The sequence below is a fragment of the Arvicanthis niloticus genome, chromosome 6 (assembly GCF_011762505.2).
Source record: "Arvicanthis niloticus isolate mArvNil1 chromosome 6, mArvNil1.pat.X, whole genome shotgun sequence".
NCBI lineage: Eukaryota > Metazoa > Chordata > Mammalia > Rodentia > Muridae > Arvicanthis > Arvicanthis niloticus.
Window position 1 is genome coordinate 14,075,270 of NC_047663.1, and position 24,988 is coordinate 14,100,257.

Sequence of the window (24,988 nt, forward strand, 5' to 3'; positions counted from 1 at the left end):
GTCCCTGTTGAAGAGCAAGGTACCGTTTCCTGGTTGGAATTCAGCATACATGCATGCCTCAGTGGCAAATACTCTAAAATGAAACACCAGAAGCTTCCACCTGCTCCTGTGCACTGCTCCTGGAGTGCTGGCCATAAAACTGAAAAACTTTCAAACTGGTATGAATCAATTGCTTCATTCAAGACTCATGAGATGTGTGTTGACAGAAAAACAAGTAATCTATACTAGCAACCGAGAAAATGAAGACACCAGGGTCTGGTGGGAAGACTAACCGAATGGAGTGGAAAACCCAAGTTCGAGTCCAGGTTCTGTCTTTTTCTCTAGCCGTTTGAATCAGACTAAAGTCACCGATTTCTCTGAACTGCAGAGTGAGGTTTTGGTGGAGATCGAACCAGATTATATTTACGAGCATTTTCAGTAAATGTTATGGGCTGATGAGATGGCTCAGTGGGTAAAGGTGCTTGCTGTAAAAGTCTAGGGACTGGAGGTAAATTCTGGAACTCATATAAAGGTGGAAGGAAGAAACTGAATCTACACAGTTGTCCTTTGACTTCCCAGTGAGTGTCTTTGCAATTCTCCCTGCCCTCCATCTCCCACTAAATTTTAAGAAAGGTTAGGTCTGTCATTACTGTTTCTACAAAAAGGCTATAATATATGTTTCTATTTTCTGGCAGAGTAGGCTGATATCTGAAAGACAGAATAACTATTAGTAGTATCTTTGCAAAACAAAACAAAACAAAAAAACCAGAAATCAAAGTATTGGCTTACAGACTCTGTCACATGAATAGAAAAACTCTAGGCGCCCACTGAAACCACATGTAAATCCCAGACAGAGCCTGGATGCTTCGAAGGGCTACATTTCAAGTGCTGGCTCCACAGTGAACAATGGCAAGTCCACCTAGGGACTTAGTCAAAATGCAAAGTCTCAAGTTCCACCTGGACCTGTAGAATCTGGAACTCTGAAGGTTGCACACTATAATCTGTATTTAAGAGGTGCTGGGGTGAGATTTTGGTGGCTGAGGTGTGACAGCTGCCTTAATACACAGCCTCGGGGCTGGAGGCGTCGTTTAGTTGGTAATGTGTTTGCTTAGCACACATGAAGCTCTGAGTTTGATCTTTTGTACCTTTCAGCTGGGTCATGGAAGCACATGCATGTAATCCAGCACTCGGTGGGTAGAGGCAGGAGGGCTGGAAGTTCAAGGCCACCCTTGGCTACAAAGAGAATGCAAGGCCACCATCAAATACAAGGGACCCTGTTTTTTTTTTTTTTTTTTTTTTTTTTTTTTTTTTTTTTGAAAACAAATAAATAAATAAATAAATAAAACCTCAGTTGGTCCTTAGTTCGAAGGTGGTAGGTTTTACTGCACCTAAATTATTGTCCAGAAAACAGAGGAGGCTCAGAAGAGAAGTAGACATTATTCAAAGTCTCAGGAATTTGTTTGACTGCTACAAGCCTCCTTACCCCTCTGCCCACTGCCTTCTAGAAGGATTACGTGTCTAAAACAGTCCTTCCAGCAGCTGACTCAGTAAGCTGGCACACACTTCCAGCCTAGCCAGTTGAATGACCACAAGGTATCAGGAAGATGTGTCACTAAGCAAACAATCCCCGCAGAGAGATACACTGTGCCACAATGAGTCCCTGAAGCCCAAAGTTCCAGCTCTGGGGTGGGGCGAGGCAGGAGCGTTGAAGGGGGAGCGTTGAAGGGGGGCCGGGCGGGGGAGGGTGTGTGCCACAGACGTTCCCCAGCAACCTTCAGGGCCAGATCTTTTCCTACTTGGCTCTTCACTATGTTAAACAAACAGCTCCGTGTCCCTGACCTTGCTGAAGCCCCACCCGCACCCCCCAGAGTCTGGTCTCAACCCTGCCTGAGAATTCAAGCTTACTGCTTTTCCAGTAACCTCCACTGAGCATGTGCGGCTCTCAGCTGTCCCCTGAATCTTGCCCATGTGGAAACCTGTGCGTTCCCACCCTGCTTCAGGTAAGAGGAGTCTCAGTAATCTGGTTCCTCCTAAAATGCGTCAGACTCTCCTGCGCCCACCCTCCGCAGTTTCGGAGTCTCTGGGTAAGTCATCTCCTGTGCCAGAAAAGTCAATGAGAAACCGTTCTCAATGTTTTATTCAGAATCCCTTGTCTCCCCAAATGCATTTTCCATTTCACTTCCTAGGGAATCCCCAAACCTGCAGTGACAACGATCTATTCCATACTTACACTATACCCGTGTTGGCGAAATGGGAGAATTCCAAGTCATACAGGAGAGTGTCCTCACTGATCTCAAGTCTCTAAAGGCCTGGCTGTATGGGGAAAAGGAACCTTTAGAAATTGGGACTCTATTCAAGCCTCCAAAGAGCCTGACTGGTAGGTTTCTAGGCTGCTCTCCTTTCTTCTGCTTAGAGCTCATGGGTCACTTCTAGGCTGCCAGAGCAGTTGGAAGCGCAGTGTTTCAGCCCGGATGAGATACCTCTGCAAAGGAAACAAGAAGGGACAGATGACATTGGGTAGCAGTTAGTGGCACTGGTATTTTAGAAAGCTACTGGAATAATGAATTGTGAGATGAGAGATGGGAACATCACGCAGCCGATTAGGAAGTCACGTGATCTGTGGATCGCGGTAGAGCCATGACCTTTGGTAGGATGGGTCACTAGAGTGCTGGCCTGGACAGAGGATAGCTTCTGGGCTCAGGGGGAGGCTCTATCTCAAAAATAAGGTGGAAAGTGGGGGGTGGGGGGAGAGACAGTTCGGTGGTTAAAAGCACTGGCTTCTCTTCCAGGGGACCCCAGTTAGATTCCTAGTCCCTCATGGTAGCTCACAAGCATCTGTAACTACATACAGTTCTAGGGGATCTGACATCCTCTTCTGTTCTGAGTACCAGGCATGTATGTGGAGCATAGACAGACAGGCAAAAACCCATACACATGAAATAAAAAAATAAAATAGGAAGCAACAGAACAAAGGACTTTGCATTGGTCTCTGACCTCTACAACAAGATGCTTGCCTCACATACATTACATATGCGCCATGCGCACGCGCGCACATGCGCACACAAATTAAGCAGGTGGATGGGTGGGGGAGAAATGCCAATTGCTTCTGGAGTATGAATTCAAACAGGGGATTCCTGTTTCCATCTAAGTCCATAAAGTCCAGGCCTTTCTTTTGCGTGTTACTCACAGGCTGCAGAAATCCTCTGAAGGAAGAGCTTGAGGGCCTATGAGGCTTGCCGGCTGTCAGGGTTCTTAAGCCTGTGCTGGTGGGCAAACCTCCAGCTGCTCAGACAGAGTCTCCAGGGACACCCAAGCAACTTTTCAAAGGTGATGGTGAGCAGGAGCCATGCCACATGCTTCTGTTTATGGACTCTCTCAGACAACAGACTACATAGTAGCAACTTTCCCAGCAAGGTGATGGCTAACCCTGGGAGAGTCTTGGATATTTTCTGTTGTTACTGTTTCAATCTGTTTTGTTTGGTTGGTTTTTTGTTTGTTTGTTTTGTTTTGTTTTAGAGCCCTGTCTTTATATGTAGTCCAAGCTGACCTGGCACTTGCAATAAATATATTCTAGGCTGGCCTCAAATTCATAGCAATCCTCTTGCTTTTGCTTGCCAGGTCTAGAGACTGTAGGCATAAATCACCATGTCCAGTCTATTGCACTAATGTATCATTCTTGCAAAAAGTGATGGTGGGTTTTGTCCTCAATTGTATTAGTCAGACTAAAAAGGGGGGGAAACACATAGAATGAATACTTGGAGACATTCTGGGGATATCTCGGAGATAGATGCTCACATGTGTCCAGGCAGGTGAACTGTATGACATTCAGTGAGGCTTTCCCATTGATGATGGAGCTCTCTCATGATGTATTTAATGCCTTTCATGGTGGCCCATGCCTTTAGTGCCAGCTCTTAGTATTAAAGTGTTGGGAAGCAGAGGTAAGTAGATCTCTGTGAGTTCTAGGCCAGCCAGGGCTACAGAATGTGATTCTGTCTCTACAACAAAGCATCCAACAAACTATATTTTATATAGCAAAAGAGGTCAAATGTTACGGTGACATACTTACTAGCTTCTCATGAAATATCCCTTACTGAGTCAAATGAATTTTTTTCATTTTTTGAGACAGGGTCTTATGTATTCCAGATTGGCCTCAAACTCACCATGTAACAGAGGATGGCCTTAAATTTCTGATGTTCTTGATACGTCCATTTACTGCAACCTATTTTATTAATAAATATTAATCATTTATTAGACCAAGGAAAATATGAAAGGTGAATTATTATATATGATTAGTAGTGTTCCTAAGCTGGAATTAATTGACTCTTTAGTTTCAAATTTCTGGTGGAATAAACTTATAAAGGGATGTCAGGGCCATTGGTCGGTAGACATTTCAATGCACGTGTATAACGTGTAATGATTAAGCCAAGGTAACAGATCTGCCATCCATCTTTGCCTCAGATATGTGTCATGTCTGGGTTGAGGGCATTCAGATCTTCTCTACTAGCTATTTTGGAATATTCAGCTAATTATCATCCAATAGAGGCAGGGGAGATGGCTCTGTTGACGTACTCTGGCAACCATGAAGACACTGTAGTGCCCACTTGTAATCCCAGCACTGGGAGGGAATTGATGTGTGGATACCCAGATTCACCATCCCCAAGTTTCAGGTTCAATGAGAGACGCTGTCTCAAAACAAAATCAAGGTAGATGACATCTAAGTAAAGATGCCCAAGGTTGACCTCTGTCCTCCACATGCACACATAAACATGTGCACCTTTAAGTACATGTGCATCCACTATGTACACACACAATATTTTTCAACCAAAGTTATCCCACAGTGCTGTAGAGCATCAGAATTTATTCTTCCTACCACACCTTGTACCCGTTCACTGTCTTCTCTCCATCTCTCCATCCACCCACCAGGATCTTGGAGCTATGAGGACAACCTCAGCACCCACACATGAGGAAGCTCACGCAGTGAGCTAACATGATGTCTTCCAAGTCCATCCATATTGCTGCAAATAACAGAATTGCAATTTTTACAGCTGAACAATACTCTATTTCATCCATCAATGGACACTAGATTGATGGTGTATCTCATCCATTGTGGACAGTGTTGCAAACAGCCTGAGAGGACAGCTATTCCCAAGACACGTTTATTTCCATTACTTTGGATGTCGATTATGGAGTGTGATTTCTGGGTTACACGGTAGTTCTGGTGTCTTTAAAGGAGCCCCTATGCTATTTTACATAATGGCTGAAGTCTTTTATCTTCCTACCAACAGTGTATGAGGGTTCCCCTTAACGGTCTTTTGTCTTTCACTTCTGAAAGAAACTTAAATCAAGACCCCATCTTGTAGGACAAATACTTTTCTCTAAAAGGATAACTTAAGTAAAAGTTGCCTCTGGAGTTGGGAAGGGACAGATAGGTGAGGCCATCTACTTAGTGTACTTGGTACATTAAATCTGCTTATCTGAGTCTGCCATTTGGGTATGGTTTGAGTATCTTCCAAGGCTTCGTGTGTTGGAAGTTTGACATTCAGTGTAGCATTGCTGAGGAGGTGGCACTTCAGAGAAAGGGAACCTCAGGCTGGGGATGTGGCTGGGCTGGTAAAGTATTCCCCATTCCAGCATGAGGACCCAAGTTTGAATCCTCATCTCCATAAAAGGCCAAGCATCAGGGTGGGCAGATCCTGCCCAACTAGCCTCATCCCAATGAGAGATCCCATCTCAAAAGCAAGCAAGCAAACAAATCAAAACAACAAGAAAAACAAAACAACTAAACCCAGTTCTCAGGATACAGAAGCAGGTGAATCTTTATGAGTTTCAGAGCAGTCTGATCTACATAGTGAGTTTCAGGCCAGCCAAGCCAAGGCTACATAGTGAGATCTCCCCCTCCCCTTCCCTGTCTCCCATCCCCTTCCCCCTCCTCCTTCCCACAGGTATGCATGAAAGATGAAGGGGAATGATAAGATAATGGTCCTAAAATAACTCAGAGAAACCCTTTCCCCCTCCTGAGTAGCTGGATGTTTAGGACAAAAGCCACATGGACTTTATTCTACACCCTTGTCTGAGAGGTTCCAGCCTCAGCATCCCTGTTTATAAAGCAGAGATGCTTCCAATATAGGGACTTAAAACCCAGGGCCCATGCCTGGCAGATGAACAAAGACTCCAGCCCCCAGTAGATACATCCGATGTCCTGGTACAATATCTTCTAATAAATAGGAATCTATTCTTGCATATTCTTGCCGACAATGGGGCTGCAGTATTCAGAGAGAGAGAATGAGATGGTTTCCCCGACATTCTACAAACCCTTCCTTAAAATTACACATTTATGCCTTCCTTATAGGAAGCAACACGAGGCACGCTGGTGGTTGTTAGGTAATTTTATATTATCAAAGGGTTGTTTTAAAACGGTGTTTGACACTTCAATCTAACCTAACATTTTCTAGATACTGGAGTAGACAGCAATGGATATAGGTACACTTATTTTAAGAGACTCTACACGTGGGTGGGAAAGGAACAGAGACTGATTAATAGCCCGGCTGACAACCTCCAATTTCACAGGCACCAAAAATGGGATTTGCCCCCAAGACCCTCATTAAATCCAGAAGGATGAGAGGGCAAAGAGGCAACTTAGCCTCCCCAGGGCTGCCCCACTTTTTCTGTGGGTGCTGGGGAGTTTTGCAAAAAGCTGAAAGAAGCCTGGCATACACTGGCACATGCATAGAGTGCCAGCACCCAGAGGCAGAGGTATAGAATTTAGGGCAGCATGGGTTACATACCAAGTTTGAAGCCAGTTTAGGCTACACAGTAAGATCTTGTTTCAAAATAAATCTGAAATAAATAAATCAATAAATATAGCCAGAAAGATAGTTTAAGGACTACCCAAAACAAATTTAAAATGCAAATGAAATCTAAGATCAGGTGAGGGAACTGACATAGTAAGCGTTTGGTCAAAGAAGGGAACAAGGATTGGGATGAGATTCTATTTGGGGTTTTGATGGCTTACTTTAGCTCAGATAGAATGGAAGTTTCCTAAGAGGGGAAATTCACTTTAGTAAATATTATGTCCATGGTGCCTGGTATGTAGTAGGCATCCAAGGCAAGTTTGTTGGCCATGGATTGAATGGGTCTGAGAAATGCCAAATGCCATTACACACACACACACACACACACACACACACTCACACACACACACACACACACTCACACACAAATACACATACACATACACACACACACACACACACACGCACACACACATAAACGTGTTTATACACATGCACACCCATCAAAAACACAAATACATAAATATATAAAATTTGGAGAGATAAAGGTTTTAATATAGCTTGTATCAGTGAGACTCAATATAAAAAGATAGTTTTCAGATTATGTTGTTGGGATGTAGAGAAAGATCCAGCGAGAGAAAACTACTGGTAATGTTGGTAATCAGAATAGAGTATCCCAAATGTCTAAGGTTGGAAGTTTCCAGCTAGAAGAGAGGTAAGAGGCTTTCTCTGACTGCCCACCACAGCCTCTACCCTGCCAATCTCTTCATCCCCTCTATAGTCAGGGAGGAGCTTCCCCTAGTTCCACCCCACAAGGGATGAAACTGTTACTAAATCTTACTAACCAGGAATGATAACTAGAGCGGGAAGAGGCTAAAAGGCTTTATGTTTGAGGTCACCCAGGGACATCTTGCCTGGATAGTCTTCATCTACTCTTTTCCAGGCAGCTTGAGAGACCGGTCTGTCACAAGCCACTTCCCCAGCTCCTCCTTTCCATCTCCCAAACTCCTTCCTCCTCAAGCCTCCATTCCTGTAGCTCAGGGCTCAGTTAAAGCTTCCGCTCTCCAGCCCTTTGTGGCGTCTCATGTTTTGTTGGTTTCCTATCCTATTGAATCTGCTAATTCCAGAGACCCTTTAGCCATGCACCCCCTGGTCCCTGCCATAACAAAGAGAATGCTACTGCTGGCCTGGGAAGAAGGTACATAGAACAAGCGAGGCCAACAAGCCAGTGCACAGAGGGAGCAAGGGCTGTCTGTTTGTCTGTATCTCGATTTCACACACAGCACCATCTGGCTGAGGTACTTCTGTCCTGATGACCTGTCACCTAACTCCTCAGGAGGAACAATGGCTGATCGCATTGCAACACTTTATCCACAACTATCTTACCAAACCAGGCGCATCTGCCCAAGGCTTTACAGGCTCACTTGTGTACCTGAGATGAACTGTCAAACTTAAGTCATCTTTGTGAATATGCTAATCTGTGTTCAAGAAACTATAGAGGAAAAGAAATAACCACGAAGCAAACTTGCCATTGTTTCTGTTATTTGACCATTTAAAGACACATACACACACCACAAAGACATACACATACACACACACCACAACCACACAGATACAGACATACACACACATACACATACCACAAAGACATACACATACACACACAACCACACACACATACACACACGACAAAGACATACACGTACACACAGACACCACAACCACACAGACACACACACCACAAACACATACACACAGACAGACACACATACACACCACAAACAAGTACACACAGACACACATATATACATATACCACAAAGACATACACACACACCACAACTACACACAGATACCACAAACAGGTACACACAGACACACATAGACACACACACACATATACACACACTGCACAACCACACAGACACACCCACAGCACAAACATGTATGCACAGATACACACAGAGACACAAACACACACAGATACATACACACACACACATACACACACACACCACAAAGTCATATACATACACATGCATACCACAATCACACAGACACACCCCACAAACAGGTATATACAGACACATATAGACACACACACACACACACACACACACAAATGCAGGTGCTTGTCAATTCTGGATGAGGGAGGACACCATCTTCTGGAGCTGGGATTACAGGTATTTGGGAGCCACTTGACATGCGTACTGAGAATTGAACTCAGGGCCTCTGCAAGAACAGTATATCCACTTAACCTATGAGCCATCTTTTCAGCCCAGTCTTTGACACTGTTCATAATAACATCTATCTTTACCATGATCTATCTGTAAGTTCAACTATGGAAAGGAAAAGCAGGATCCTTCTGGGAGCAGCACGACAACACAGGACAGTACAGAAGGTTGCTTCTCACTCACAAGAATTGCCACCAATTCTAAATGTGCACACAGTATGCTCTTTCTCTTCTCTCCTTCTTCCTCTGTCCTCTTCCTGGTGCTAAGGATGGAGTCCACATCCTCACAGATGCCAGGCTAGTGCTCTACCACTAGACCACCGCCTAACCCAAGAAATTATATTCTTCTTCACTAAGGATTCTTTGCTTCGAGAAGCCCCAGGTTTAAAATGTTGTGGAAAAACAAATGATGACTTATCGGAGTCTCTGTTCACTTTTATCATCGTTGCCTCGTCCAATTGTTCTGAAGTAAATTACACGCTGTATCAAACAAAGGAGGAGCTGGCAAATAGGGGGTGACTCAGAAGGCACATGGAAATATTTGTTCCTTCTCAGAGCTGCTCAATCACCACAAGCCATCCTCACACAGAGAGATGGAAAACTCAGCTTCTCTCCGACTCTCCCAATATTTACATCCTGTCAGCAGTGCCTTTCACGCTTAACTGAATGATCGCCTGAACTTGGAAAGGGGAAATAATCTATTCTGCTCTGACAGGACCAACTTGAGCAAAGAACTCTTGTCAAGCTACGGAGGTTCTGCATGGATGATGGTGATGGTGTCAGAAAAAGATGGCAATCCAGTTAATAGGTGGTTTGGTGGCATGGTTGTAGGGGTTCAATCTCAGCTCTGCTGGCATAGTCTCTGTGACCTGACTGCACCCCTGATTCTCTCAACAGTCAAAAGGAACAGTATTCTCACCTACCACATAAGAGGCAATGGTATTTATAAATTTGGAGGCTATACTTTACTGGTCCAGATGGGCAAAGAGATATCTAGCCATCCCTGGCTTCCACTACCCATTCCTGGATGCCACTGTTTCTGGGTAAGAAGAGTTTGTATTAGATACTATGTTTGCCTTGCAGCTAGCTAGGTTATCCATTTTCTAATTTTGTTCAAGGCTATGGAGCAATTTGGTGAGCCGTATTTTTTTAAATATTAAATTTTAATTGCTTCATCTTTTAATAAAAAAAAATCAACCTTTTTGTTTTGCTTAGTGTATTTTGAGACAGGCTAGACTCAAACTTGCTATATAGCCCAGGCTGGCCTCAAACCTTTAGGTTCTCCTGCCTCTACCTCCCACGTGCTGGGGTCACAATTATGTGTGGCATTATGCCTGGTGTATGTGAGGCTGGAGGGCTTTCTGAATACCAAGCAGGCACCCTTACACCTGGGCCCTGTCTCCAGAACTCAAACCGGGTGTTTGTCGCAGATTCTTATACTATAACCTAGTGGTTCTCAACCTTCCTAACACTGCAACCCTTTAATACAGTTTTATAACCATAAAATTATTTTCATTGCTACTCCATCCCTGTAATTTGCTACTATTATGAATCATAATATAAATATTTTTGGAGAGAGAGGTTTGCCAAAATGAGTTGCAACCTTGGATTGAGAACCACTGTGTAAGAGAACACCTGTGAGCACCCAGCGCTTGGGAGATTGAGGTAGAAAATAGAGAGGTGAAAGCTATCCTGAGCTCCAGAGTGAGTTCACGGCGAGACTGGGCACCATGCACACAGAACTCTGTCTTAGAACAAAACAAAAAGACAAGCAAGTAATTTAAAGGTCTCCCCTTTGTAAGTTTTAAAGCTCAACTTACAAGTTGTTCTTCACAAATTGCAGTAGAGATGTTTGAGCAAAATAACAACAAGCAATAGACACATTGTCAATTATCTAACAAGGTTCTCCTCATTAAGAATAAAATCCTGTCATTTGAAGCAAGATGGATGGAACTGTAGGGTATTATGTTAAGCGGGATAAACCAGACATAAAAACAAGTACTGTGTGTTCCCTCTCATCTGCGGAAGCTAAAAAGCCGAGTGACTTGAGTATAAAATAGTGGTTGCACAAGTCTGGGAAGGACTTGGTACAGAAGGGCAGACGTGAGAGGTTGCACTTGATCCATGTATGCTGCATGCATGTGCTGAAGTGAGCATATCAGTGTGCATATTAATATGCACAGTTGATGCATGGTCATTTAAAACAAGGCAATGGAGGGCCCAGGAAGATGGCTCAGCAAGCAACGAGCATGCCACACAAGCCTGGTGACTTGAGTTTAGATTCCCAGAACCATGTAAAAAGTCAGATGCCATAGACTGCATCTGTCATTCCAGCAATGTATAAACAAAAAGTATGCCACTGGGCTTACCATTTCAGGGGGTTGGAGCCCATGATGGTGGACTTAAGGCATGGAAGCAGGAGCAGCTGAGGGCTCATATCTTCATCCACAAGTGGGAAACAGAGGGTGCACTGGGAATGGTGACCACCACATACTGTTGGATGGGTGGGAGAGTCAGGAGAATCTCCCAGAAGCCCCTGGGCCAGCTAGTCTGAAGTAGGAATAACAGCAGAACAAGAGAGACTCAGCCTCAAAAGGTGGGGGGGGGGGGGAGGGAGAGGTACAGACTGACACCCAAGGCTGTCTTCTGACTTCTACACACATACCACAGCACATGTGTATCCTCACGTATGAACATGTGCATACACTATGCACATACAGAAAAATAATTTTTAGAGCTTCTGGGGGGAAATGACAAGGGCATTTGAAATAAAAATAATTTTTTTCCTTCAGTGATTGGAATTGTATTTAGTACCTCAGACATACTAGGCAAGCGGTTCACACTGTCTACCACTGAGCTATATACCCTTAATCCAATAAAACAATTATTTAGACACAGTATTTTATATATCTAAAGCTGGTCAAGGTAAGATATTCCTGCTTCTACCTCCCAAATGCTGGGATTTCAGGTGTGCTCAATTAGTCCTGTTTTGTGGATTGTTTGGCACTAGGAATAAAACCCAGAGCTTCCTCTGCCAATTGAGCAAAATCTACAACCCAATAGTATATGTATATGATGTATATGATGTATATGATGTATATGATGTATATGTATATGTCTGTATGTGTGAGTGTGTTTTTGTGTGTGTATGTGCATGCATATGTTCTTCGTGGTGGACCATAGTCACAAGATGAACTGCAGTTGGATAGGACTATTCTTGCTATTTTCCAATTTACAGTCAGAGATATAGCTGCTAAGGGCTACGTGAAAATCAACATACACATAAACAATTCTGTGACTTATAATCACATATATCTGCATAAGAATGATTAATAATATATCCATGTGTTCTTTACATATTATATGTCTGTGTATCAGATGTAAAAGAATTAAAGCCTTTTTGTGTATACCATTGGAGATGGAGCCCAGAACTCTGCACGTATTTTGCAAGTGCTCTACCACTGGGTGATCCTCACAGCTCAGAGGAGTTAGAACTTAAGTTAAATCTCCAACTTTTAATTAAGCTTAGAAAACTTGTGTGCTGGCTAGTTTTTACTGTCAAATTGTCACCATCTAGAGTCTCTTGGGACTCTATACCCACACATACCCACATATACACACATACACATAGTTACCCCCCACACACACACACAGATACACACACATACACACACATAGGCATACATGCACATAGTTTCCCACACACATAGACAGACAGACACACACAGACACACACAGAGATAGAGACAGACAGACAGACACATATAGATAAACACACACGTAGACACACATACTTACCCACACACATAGACAGACACACAAGTGTGTCTGTGTGCGTGTGTGTGTGTGTGTGTGTAGCATAGGTTTACGTGTTGAGCATGCCTGCACATGGAAGCTAGAGGTCAAAGCCCTGTGTCCTCTTCTCTTATGCTCCACCTTATATTTTGAGACAAAGTCTCCCAGGGATCTGGGATCTGCTCATTGCCATCACCTTCCACCCCTCAGAGGCTGGTGCTATAGATACACATCATCACATCGAACTTTCCACCAGTCTGGAGCTCTGAACCCAGTTTCTCATGCTTACTTGGCAGGCACTGTACCAAGACAGCCACTTCCCCAGCCCTGCTACCTGACTTAAAGTTTCTCCTGGCAAGCTGGGACCGCCCCGCCCTGAAAGTGTTCTGATCACTATTCATGTCCAGCGTCTAGCATTGCCTCAGAGGGCAGAGTGAGCGCCCAGTTATCATTCTTTAAATAGACACTGTCTCTACAAATGGTTCTTGTTCTTCCTCCTTGTTAGGATCACACTTACTGCAACATTTGAACAGATTCCAAGGCTCTGGCCGCTGTTATCATTCTAGTTCGAAGGTCATGCCAACCAGAGATGGGACTGGACTGTACATTGTACAGTATGCCAAGTAAAAGCACACATCTATCACAGGAACAAGCCTGTGATTATTCCATTGATTGCTATGAAATGGCCCCAAGACAAGACTGTTGCTGTGTGTCACTGATTTATCTGTCAGCCATGTTGGATAAACACACCTGGTGGGCCACTTCACCAAGTTTCATTCGACTCTGCCTTATGTTCCTCAGTAGAGGTTGTTCTGTATTTGCTCTTTCTGTACATTCTAGTTTTTTCTCTGTTGCTATGATAAACGTTCTGACCAAAAGCACCTTAAGAGAGGAGTGGGTTTATTTGGCTCATACGTCTAGATTACAGTCTGTCACTGAGCAAAGTGAAAGCAGGAGCTCAAGAAGATAGTGACATCACATCCACAGCAGAGAGAAGTGAAGGCACCTGTGCTGCCTGCTGTCTCTCATGTAGATTTCTCCTGTCTTATACAGCTCAGGCCCCCTGCTTAGGGTATGGTGCTGCCCCCATGGGACTGGGTCTTCCAATATCAGTTAACAATCAAGACAATTCCCCACAAGGATGCTGAAAGGTCAATCTGATCTAGATAATTCCTCAATTAAGACTCATTTCTTGGGTAATTCTAAGTTGTGGCTAATTGACATAGGAAAAAAATTAGCCACCATACCAACACAGCACAACAAACTAAGCCAAGCTTCAAAAACCATATTTTTTGTTTGTTTAATTGTCATTGTTTGAGATAGAGTCTCACATACCTAGGCTGGGCTCAAATTTGTCATAGATGACTCTGAACTCCTGATCCTACAACTCCCTAGGGCTAGGATCACGGGTGGTTGGCAGCACTTCAGACTGGCATGTTCTTGTTTGTGTCAGGTTTTATTAGGTAGAGGTGAAGAGATGAAGTGGCAAATAGCTGGCATCCTAGTACGTGTGAGTGATCCCAGCATTCAGAAAGCCTGAGGCAGTCAAACTGCCAGGAGTTCAAGACCAGCCTACGTAGCAAGTTTGAGGCCAGTCAGGTTACATCCTGAGCCTCTGTCTCAAAACAAGCAAACCAACAAGCAAAGTAAAATTTGAATTTGTTGATTATGGTAATTCCTTTGAGGACAGAGGCTAGAAGATTCAAGGGCAGGTACTTCTCCCCCAGGAAGCCCAGGAAGGTGCCATAGATAACTTAAGTACCTGCTTCCATTCTGTTATATTAGGAGTGAATGGAAACCTGAGGAAATCACTGGGGTCCTCTGGGAGAGATGATGAACCATGTCACTTTATAACGGGAACAGAAAGTCTTTTTATATTCCAGCTAAGTGACCTCTCCTTGTTCCCAATTGGTTGTCAAAATTGGGAGGCAGAATGGGCTTAGTTGGGGGAGCTCTGAACTTAAATCCCAGACATAGGAGGGCTGGGGATGATTGACCTTGAATTTGTATGACTTTTTTTGATATATATATCTCAGATATATATCACCTGGTTATCTTTCTATTAGAAAAATCCTGGGCTGTCTATAGACATCTCTACTTTTAGATGGGGAAATAGAGACCTGGAAAAAATTTATTTATATGGATTATCCAACCCAGTAACTGCAGGAAATGGTGGTACTTGAATCCAGGTTCTCTGACTGACTTCCATGACCCAGCTGTGTGGGGAAACAAGAAGAAAGATAGGAAACCCACACCCCATAACCTATAAGAAAGAGTTTGAGGTCACAGCCACCAAGAAACTCTAGGGTTAGGGAGGGACAATATTTTAAATTAGACTTCTCAATGTTCTGCACCCAAATGGGTAAATGCTCCCTATGGTGTGAGACAAAATAATGGTGGCAGTAGGAACTTGTGGGACCAACATGATGGCTCAGCAGGTAAAGGGCCTGCCACACAAGCTTGACTATCTAAAGTTCAATCCCCAGAACCCATATCATGAGGGTAAAAGAGAACTGACTCCACAAAGGTGTCCTATGACCTTCACATGCCCATGCCCATCTTGAGAAGGTCTCATGTAGCTAAGAATCACGGGGTCCTGAATGCAATGGAGGTGCCAAGTCCAGAAGGCAGCACTTCACAGCGCTCCTCTCCACTCTCCAGCCTTTACATTCTTTCGGCGCAATGTTTCCTGAACCTTTATGGGCAGGAAGTGATATACATGTCCTGTTTGAGGCTCAGTACTCAGCAGCCACTCATTCTCAGCACTCTGAGCAGCTATAAGGGCCTGAATTAACCTACAACCAACAGAGAAGCCTCTCGGATCAAGGTAGAGAGCAACGCTAACAAATGTACAGGAATAAACACACATATTTCGAGAGGTGGTTTGACGCCATATCCATTTGGCAAGACAATAGTAGTAGGCTCCCCCCCCCCCCCCCCGGAGCCCATGACCTCCTCATCCATGGACCTTAAATGAGATTTATAGCACCAGGCATGTATTTCTATGGTAAGCCTCAAATCCAATCAGAAAGTGATTAGTTACCTCGTTATAAACATGGCGCTATGGCAACACTGGGCACATCTTGCTGACAGGTTGCTACTATAACTCAGAGGGCTCAGAGCTAGGTAAGATTACTGGTAACTTCACTTCCCTAGCTGTTCTGGCACTATGAAAACTAGCTCACACAATAAAACCTCCTCAATCACTTCTAGCTTGATTTCTTTATATTGTGTCTCATTAAAATTATTTAAATTATATGTGCTTATGCATGTTCCTTTTCTACTCTACCACTCTCCTTGTGTGTGTGTGTGGTGTGTGTGTGTGTGTATACACCTTGCATGTGTTAAGTATAGCCCTGCCTCTGAAATCTCTGAAATACTGAAATACAACCCCAGTCCTAGATAGATCCTTTAAAAAGTGCCAGCATACACACTTCTGATTTTGCCTCGCCACTCATGTATCTGGAAGTTATTTCTGCATCTGTGTGTATAATTGATCTTATTTTTAAATAGCTACAATTCATCCCCGGCATACAAATTCATCATAGCTGATCTAACTAGTCTCCTAACTTGATACTGATGTCAATGCTGCCTCTGTGTGCCTGTTTGTACACATGCAGACACACATCTAGAAGTGGGGTTGCTGGGTCAAAGTATTTGGAGTATATTTTAGATTCCAGTAGTCATTGTCACATTTCTCTTTATCATATCTAGGATGGTTAATTGCCCAATTGACAGGATTTAGAGTCTCCTGGGAGATGAGCCTCTGGGCATGCCTGTGGGGATTATCTCGATTTCCTTAATTAAGGTGGGAAGATTGATCATTGTGCATGGCATCATTCCTGGCTGGGAGCCTGACTTGGATAAACGGAGAAAGTGAGCAGCACACACGCATGCTTTCTCTGCTTCCCGAATTTGGGTGGGATGTGTCCAGCTGTTTCAAGCGTCTGTTGCCTGGACTTCCCCTCCACAGTGGACTCTGCCCTTGAAATGTGAACCAGAATAAAGATTTTTTTTTTCTCCCTGAAGTTGCTTTGGCCAGAGTATTTTACCATAGCAACAGAAAACAAAAACTAACGGTTGTAGGTTCTGTAACAGTTCTGTGGCTTACCAGTGATAGATGATATACTTGGATATCTCATGCCTTCACTGAATCAATGTGTTCCTCAAATTTTAAAATTATGCCCGAATCTTAAGTCACAGTGTGATTTCAATATGGCCTTAATTTACATCTATCTCATTCTGAAATGGATTGGGCATCTCCCTGCACACACAAAGACGTGTGTGCCTATTTGAGAATGAGCAGGAATGTGTGTGTTCCGAGGTTAGAGGCCAAGCTCAGTGTTGGTTTTCAGACATTGCAAAGTGTTTTTGAGACAGGGCCTCTCATTGGCCTGAGATTCATTCATTTGCCTAGGCTGCCTGGCCATGGATCCAAACTTCAGGGATCCCACTGTCTGCAGTTCCTGGATCACAAAAGCACATGCTACTATACCCAGCATTTCTTCTGTGGATTCTGGGGATTGAACTCACGCCCTCATCCTCACCAGGCAAGTAATCTATTAACTGAGCCATTGCACCACATACTTGAAATCTTGCTTGAGAACTCTCTGGCCAAGACATTTACCTCTAGGATATGATTTCTCACTTGTTTCTTTATTTGGACTTTTGAGTTAGCGCACACATTATTTTTAAGTCTATTTGCTGTATAACAATTCTACGTAGCTGTAACAAAATACCTGAGGTCAAATACATTACAAAGCAAGATAGTTTTTCTGGCTTAGTCTTCAAGGCTAACAGTTCATGTTGGATGGCTTCATCTGGTAAGAAGCCTGCTGAATGTCACAAGGTGATGGAAAAACACAAAAAGAAATAGCTGTGTATAAAAGGGACCACATACATGTGGTGTCCTAAGTTTATAATAACCTGCTCAGACAAGTACTAATGACATCCAAGAAGAACTCTGTTAATCTTCTTCCAGGGTGGGGCCCATGACTTAATATCTGTCTTCCGCTAAGCCCCACCTTTTAAAAGCCCCAGTATTTATGGCTTAATTTAAGGGAAATCAGCATTTCTATTTCCTCCTCCGTAAATAAAGGACATCTTTACAGTTATTCAAAACAAAAAGTAGATTTCAACAGGCGCATTCAGTAGATGGGGAGATGCCTCAGTAGCTAGAAGTGCTTGCTGTCCAAGCATGAGGACATGAGTTTGAATGGCAGAATCTATGAATAAGCCAGGTGTGTCTGTAACTACAGCACTGTGTGGGGTGGAGGCAGGAGGATTGCTGGGGCTTTGTGGCTGGCAGCCTCTCCCCAGGTTCAGTGAGAGACCCTGTCTCTTGAAAAGGTGGAGAAGGATGGAGCAGGATGCCTAACCTTTCCTTTGGCTTTCATCCATGTGCATGTGCCCCTGCACATGTGCACACATACCAAATACACAACCACATATATGCACATACAAATTAACAGAGGCATTTGATAAGCTTGTGACGCTTAAACTTAAAAGGGACCAGAAGAGAAGCAAGATCATTAGGTCAGCGGTTCTGCAGTGGTCCAGGAAAGAGTTGATGTTGGGAATATACTAGAGTGAGATCCATGGAGAAAGGAGATCCTTCCAGGATGAGGAGCACACAGGATGCTTCTTAGACTGGATGAGGGTGGTAGACTGAAGAGATGAATGGGAAGGTGCTTTGGCCTTTAGTTTGAGCCACTGGGTGATAGTGACACTGTGAGACAGAGGATGCTGAGAGAGGTCTTGGATGAAGGCTTGCTTTTAAAGGCCAGACCCGAAGGTCCTTTCAGGTCACATGCCATAAACTGGAATCAAATAGAATGTTACTGGGGTCTCGACTAACCTTCATGATATCTTTCATGATAAAAAAATGGCATGCCTTCTGAGAAGACAGAGCCTATGCCTTGTTGAGGAATATGTGACCTGGATTTTAGCTGCTTCCCATTCTACTGTGTCTGGAAGGAGTGGCACTCATCTCTGATGGGGACTTCTAACTCACCAGGTCTCAAAACTTGCTTGACAATAGCCCCTGGTCCTTATGGTCTCCTTGTCATTTGGATCACAGTCTATTTATTTCCAGACCTCCTAGTCACTGTAAATCTAACTATCTGCTGGATCGTAAATCTAATCTGCCATCTTACCTTTCCCCAAGCTTTCTACATACTACGTTTTAAAAAGCCCAAGTGATGAATTCATCTTTTGAGGGGCTTTTTCAATACTTTAAGCAGTTCCTATGGCCCAGTTTGAAAATGGCCCGTGTGGAAAGCAGAGTAGGGGGTTTCACAGAACAAGTTGTATCCTGCAAAGTCAAGAGGACCGATGTTTGAAAACCATTAATTCAAGACACAGACTTTGACCCCAGCACCAAGCTGCTATGTCACTGTACTGTAGATAACACTTCTCCAAGGAGTACTGACTTTACTTTTCAACAGCAGGGTGGACATGGATGCTGCATCCCACCCATCATCTTCAGTTATATCCCTCTACCTTCTCCATGAATCAACAGATTAAAAATAATCACCAGCACTGAACACTGCCTCCCCAGAGGTCTCTTCTTTAATCTTCTCCATTCGGCTACACCACGAGGGGAAGGAATCTTATCAGGTGGGCAGCATGAGGGAACAGTGACCAACCATTCCTATCTGTCCATGCTAGAGGTGCAGCTGCATGGCTCAGCAACTGACAATTCTGCACTCTGGGTGCACCACTCTCTCTGGGCCAAGCGAGCTTAAATGGAGGCAGTTGGTGCAATCACACTCAGCCCAGCTAGCAATCAATGGGCTTTCAGTTAGCCATTTTTCTTCACACCCACAGGACAGAAGCAAGCAAGCAAAGTCACAACTTGAGAAGAGGAAAGAGACATGACCTCCCTCCGATCTACGCACAGTTGAAAGCAATCACTTCCCTCTTCTCCATACAGAAGATGCCAGGCTGCTGCCCAGCCTGCCTGGTTCCTATTTGTATTCAAGAATACAGGAGCAACCCCATCCTCCATTTCTCTTCACCTCACCCTCAGTGCCTCAGGGAAATAGAAAGATGTGTGTCTTTATTAAACATTTGAGGAAGACCCCGTCTTAGGTAATGAGGGCTGAGTGAGGGGTGTGGCTTTGTTCCACCACGTCCCATTTCAACTACAATTGTCAACTAAACATGGATGGTTTGAGACACTCATAATGGCTTTGTTGGAGAATTTGACCCATTTTCCTAGTATGCTTTGCTCTTCATTCTTCTTCTGCCTCTTCCCTTCTTGCCTCCTTGGCCTGGAAGTGCTAAAATTCACTTTTCAGATAGAATATCACCAAGTACCAACAGTACTGTCTGTGCTGGCTAGCCCCACCAACTTGACACAAGTTGGTACCAGTTGAGAAAATACCTCTGTAATATTGGACTGTAGGCAAGTTTGTAGGGCATTTTCTTAATTAGTGACTAATGGAGGAGGGCCCAGCCCATTGTGAGTGGTGCTATCCCTGGGACTGTGATCCTGGTTGAGCAAAGCAACAATCTTTCATGGCCTCTGCATCAGCTCCTGCCCTCAGGTTCTCTCCTGGCTTGGCTTCTCTCAGTGAACTGTGATTCAGGGTATGTAAGCCAAATAAACCCTTTCCTGTCCAAGTTGCCTTTGGTCATGATGTTTCGTCATAGCAACAGTAACCCTAAGACACTTGCTCACCAGATTGTAAATGGGTCAGTGAAGAGCCTGTTCTACTGATGGCCAATCAGTAGCCTACACTTGTTTAAATGTAAAAGCTATCTTTTCATCAAGAGTCACAATTAGGCAATCTCGAAAAAGAATAGTCCTTCTTGGTTTATGAGATATGCTGCAAGCTAGTATCTCAGACCATCTTCTTCTTTTAAAATCTTTGCTTGAGATCTTAACTTCCCAATCCTCTTGGGATCACTGGCTGGCGTTATCCTGTCCAAGTTAAAGTATTGTCTTGACGGGTTTAGCTAACGAAACTGTTTTGTGAGCTTGGTGAATCTGGCAATTAGTACTCAACAATAAACGAAGCTGATGTGATGGCTCATCCCTGTAATTCCAGCACTCAGGAGCGGCGACAGAAGGATTACCTCGAGTTTGAGACCACCCTAGGCAGATTGGGACAATGAACTTCTTGCTGGGAGAGATGGTTGCTTCTGTCCCAGGTTTAGAATCCTCCAGGCAGACTTAGTAAATATTCAGCAGGCGCTCTGGTGGCCCAGACCCAAGTGCGCCTTTTGCATACATATCCATTCCAGCCAGTCCTTCACAAGCAGTTTCACTTGGTAATTTACAAATGCTCTGGCTGAACTCTACACCTGCCAGTATCTCAGCAATTAGCTTAGGATGCAAAATGATTTCTAAATTAAGGTTCTGGACATGTAAAATCAAGAGAGCCCGATCATCATCGGGCACCACAGTTCTGATAACCAATGAACAACATCACAAACCACGGCAAGCGCCCTGGCATCTTACCGGGTGATTACGACTGTCATACAAATCTATATAATAAGCAGGAAAACTGCAGGTCAAAGACGGATGGTAGGTAAGAGGGCCGGCGATCAGTTATTCAAAACCACTCCCATTTACCGACTCTGAACTGAAACTGAGAGATGGTTAGGGTCTGGGCATTTTAGTGGCATAACGACCAGAGTGACATTTTGGTCAGGTGAAAGGTTAGACAAGTAAGAGGCTGATAAAACGCCAGCTAACCCCGAAATGCCGGTGGATCCAGGTAGCTTAGACAAGAAGCTACCACTGTACCTGCTAAGGAGGCTGGCATGGGGGTGGCGCCCGCGCCTGGTTCCTTCGGGGTTCACAACTTCCATCCCAGAAAGAGGAAAGCATGAGCAGGGAAGCGTGAGTGGGTGGAGGAAGGTGGGGAGAGGCGGAGGCCGGGCACGACGAGCGGAAGGAGAGGAGGAGAAAAAAGAGGGAGGAGGAAGCAGAGGAAAAGGGAGGAAAAAGAAGCGGGCGGTGGAGGAGAAGGACCCGCCCCTCCCGGCTTCTTCCTGGGCTGGGCATCTCCAGGGCCTCTCCCCGACTGCCGCCCTCGGGTGTTGGTCGGGCTCACAGGCCCCCCCCCCCCCCCCAGTACGCCTGTCCAGCTCTGTGCAGCGCAGCGCAGCGCAGCGCAGAGGCCCTAGGATCGCCCCGCGCGCGTCCCCGTCCCGCGCGCTCCTACTCCAGCCCTCGCGCGCGCGTGCACACATACACACGCTAGCTCTCCGGGCATGCGCAGTGGGCGGCGCCGCTCCGGGCCGCCTCTTGCCCGCCGCGAGTAGGAAGCGCGAGCGCCGGGCGCCTGGCTGTCAGTGAGCGTGGGGCCAGCCAGCGAGCGAGAGAGCCGGAGAGAGCCAGAGAGAGGCAGAGAGAGCGGCTCGGCTCCCAGCTCCGAGCAGCGCAGCGCCCGGCCGGCTCTCCCCGGCCATCGCCGCCACCACCGCACCTCAGCACCGCCACCTCGGCCGCCGCCCCCGCCCACCCCGGCCCTCCCCGGCTGCTGCTCCCCGGCGGAGGCAAGAGGTGGTTGGGGGGGACCATGGCTGACGTTTACCCGGCCAACGACTCCACGGCGTCTCAGGACGTGGCCAACCGCTTCGCCCGCAAAGGGGCGCTGAGGCAGAAGAACGTGCACGAGGTGAAAGACCACAAATTCATCGCCCGCTTCTTCAAGCAACCCACCTTCTGCAGCCACTGCACCGACTTCATCTGGTAGGTGCGCGCGGCAGCCCGGGGGACCCGGGAACCACCTTTGCCCGGGGACTTGGGCTCGGGGACGTCTCTGAGCCCCGGTGCGTCCTCACTCTCACGGCCAGGACTCCTCCGAGAACTTAGAGTGCCCGGCCGGAGTCCGAACTCTAGCCAGGAGTGACAGGCGCGCACCCACGCGGGACACTCCCTGGGAAGTGGCCCAGCGCTGCCACGCATGCCCTTCTGCCCTGAAGGGACGCTTGGCTCCGCACGGGGTGACTCGGATGAGGGGGAAGGTCCCCTCGCCTCTCCTGGGGCGCACGGGTCTTCCCCGTTGCCAAGCGGCCAGTGCCGCCCGGTGGGAGCGAAGGGACTGGGAAGAGAGAATGCTGGTGGCAGAGTGGCCTCGGGACGCGCAAGAAACACGCCCCGGAGTAGCGGGGAGCCGCTGCGCGCCGCTCCAAGTTGCTGGCGAGCCGGGCTGGGCGCGTTCCGGGGAGTGTTTGTGCCTCGCGTTGGGCTGGGACTCCGCTGAAACCTTGGGTCCCTGCCTACTGTAGGCTGTTTCTACTGGGCACGGAGACTTTGACTTTTCTGGGTGAGCCCAGAGCGGAGAGGGTGGGGAGGGAGAGAGATGGAAGGCAGCAAACTGTTGAAAGCTTGCAGTGGGGGAGGAGGGCTAACCCAGCAGGCAAATGGCAGAGGGCAGAGGGAGTCATTTAAAATAGACCCTGTCAACAGGAGATTAGACCTGTAACCCGGTTGATGAGGACAGAGGGCTTATTTAAGAAAAATACTGTAATGGCTAAAGGTGTCCGCACTCAGGTGATCTCCACTGAGCGCCAAGCATTGGTAACTTGAGGGGCTCAACGGAAGGAAGGGTTCAGGCATCTATCTCTCCGAAGCTTTCGAAATTAGGTAAAATTGTGCTTATGCAGATTTATGGTTTATTTTAATTTTTTTGGTGAGAGAATTACAGCTTTTATTAGATTTTCAAAATGTCAATGTCCCGATCCGCGCCGCCCCCCGCCCCCCCCCCCAGTTCCAATGCTTAGAAATCTGGAACTAAGGGAACTCCCAGCCCCCCTCCCACCACTTTGAACACCAAGTGCCAGCTTTCTCCCGGGATACCCCAGCTCTTCTCCGTGTATTTGGAGTAAGAAGCTTTTTATAAGCCAGAGCTGTGGCTGGGGCTCCTTAGCTCCCTCCTGGGTGGGGATCTGCCAAGGGATGAAGTACACTTAGATTCCAAGCAGTTGGTGGGCTAGCATTGTACATAATGGGGTATCCTAGTGGCTATAGGCGCTGAATCTATGCCACCCAGAGACGAGAATTAAAAGGGGGAACCCCACCATCGGGGTGCCAGTAAGATGCCTGATTTTTTCCTTCCTTTTAAGAAACCATCCAGAAGTGCACCTTGGTGAACAACACAACCACTTTACAGTTCCCATAGTGTAGTTAGCATCTGAAACAATCAAGCCCAAGGAGTGGGTGACTGTAGATAAGGCTACTTACGATGAGTCTAGGGAGGCTATTGCATTTGGCAGGTTGCAGACTCCCATGTTAGCTGCGAGATTCTCTTCAAAGGGGACAGAATGCTAATTACTTCTTCAGGAAGTAGACACGTTAGAAAAAGGACTTACATTTTTACCACTCTAACTAATCAGTGTCTACTATCACTCCCCAGAGGATCAGTCCCCGGGGCCAACAGATGAGGTATCAGGGTGCCAGGTTCACTGTGATGTGGAGGGAAAGGTCCCCTTTCCCTCCCACTCTGAGCAGTCCCACACAAGCACAAGAGCTTCACTTAATCTAAAAGCAGCCGGTTGGATGGCTAGGGAACCCCCACCAAGATTATTTTTCAGTGGATTTAATTCTCTGTTTTCCTTCATTATGGCTTCTATGAGTCTTTGATTTACAATTTAATTTCAGTATTTAAGCACTTGCATTTTAAAGCTAAATATTTGAACCTAGATTTTTTTTTTTTTTTTGGTAGGGTGATGACATTAAGATAATTATAAGGGGATGTAGAGTGCTTTGTAAGTTTAAAGTGCTATGCAAAGCAAGAGATTATGAGCCACCTCTGAGAACATTTTGATGCAGTTCCTTCTGTTGGAACAGTGCTTGTAGTCAAATATCCGCGTCAGGGCTCTGTGCTTAGAGTCAGTTTTCTAACATGATTTATAAGAGCAGAGTGGTCTCAGTATAGACTTTGAATGCCATTGGTTCTCAGTGAAAATTAGACTATAGGTAATCTCAAGTACGAGGTATAGCAGCGATGTCTCCTCAAATCGGATTTCTTCAGCCCAGATGGAATGTAAACAGTGGTACTATTGGGCAGTTCTTAGACACATACTATTTGAAACAAACTTCTAACAAGCTACTTTTTGGTTGTCTTTAGGGAGAAAAAAATTACTTTGTTTTCAGGACTAAAAAGTAAGCCCCCTCCCCAATTTTAAAACCATAAGCTCCTTTTTGTCATCCGAGTATTGTAACCAACAATTTT

At 45.5% G+C, this 24,988-nt stretch overlaps 2 protein-coding genes and 1 long non-coding RNA gene across 4 annotated transcripts in view; 2 read left to right on the forward strand and 1 right to left on the reverse strand.

Moving 5' to 3' along the window:
• LOC143442631 (uncharacterized) overlaps nt 1-3,409 on the forward strand; it is a 20,097-nt gene extending 16,688 nt beyond the window's left edge. The window contains exons 2-3 of the long non-coding RNA XR_013110968.1: nt 2,166-2,356; nt 3,169-3,409. This is a non-coding gene — a long non-coding RNA (uncharacterized LOC143442631). The remainder of the gene's footprint in view (nt 1-2,165; nt 2,357-3,168) is intronic.
• Nucleotides 1-23,074, reverse strand: part of LOC143442630 (uncharacterized) — a 27,888-nt gene extending 4,814 nt beyond the window's left edge. Inside the window, exons 1-2 of one of the 2 annotated variants that reach the window (XR_013110967.1) lie at nt 21,553-21,856; nt 2,210-2,461 (exon numbers count right to left, since the gene is read on the reverse strand). Coding sequence is in view for 1 of the 2 variants with exons in the window: in XM_076935569.1 (XP_076791684.1) it covers nt 2,396-2,461; nt 22,474-22,719 (312 nt within the window). In the remaining variant the exon portion in view is untranslated. Of the gene's footprint in view, nt 1-2,209; nt 2,462-21,552; nt 21,857-22,473 lie in introns of those variants that run through there. The other variant, XM_076935569.1, reaches the window with a different exon arrangement.
• The window catches only part of Prkca (protein kinase C alpha), a 398,743-nt gene continuing 395,690 nt past the window's right edge, over nt 21,936-24,988 (forward strand). The window contains exon 1 of the mRNA XM_034504395.2: nt 21,936-22,503. Coding sequence (XP_034360286.1) covers nt 22,331-22,503 — 173 coding nt within the window. The 5' untranslated portion in view covers nt 21,936-22,330. The remainder of the gene's footprint in view (nt 22,504-24,988) is intronic.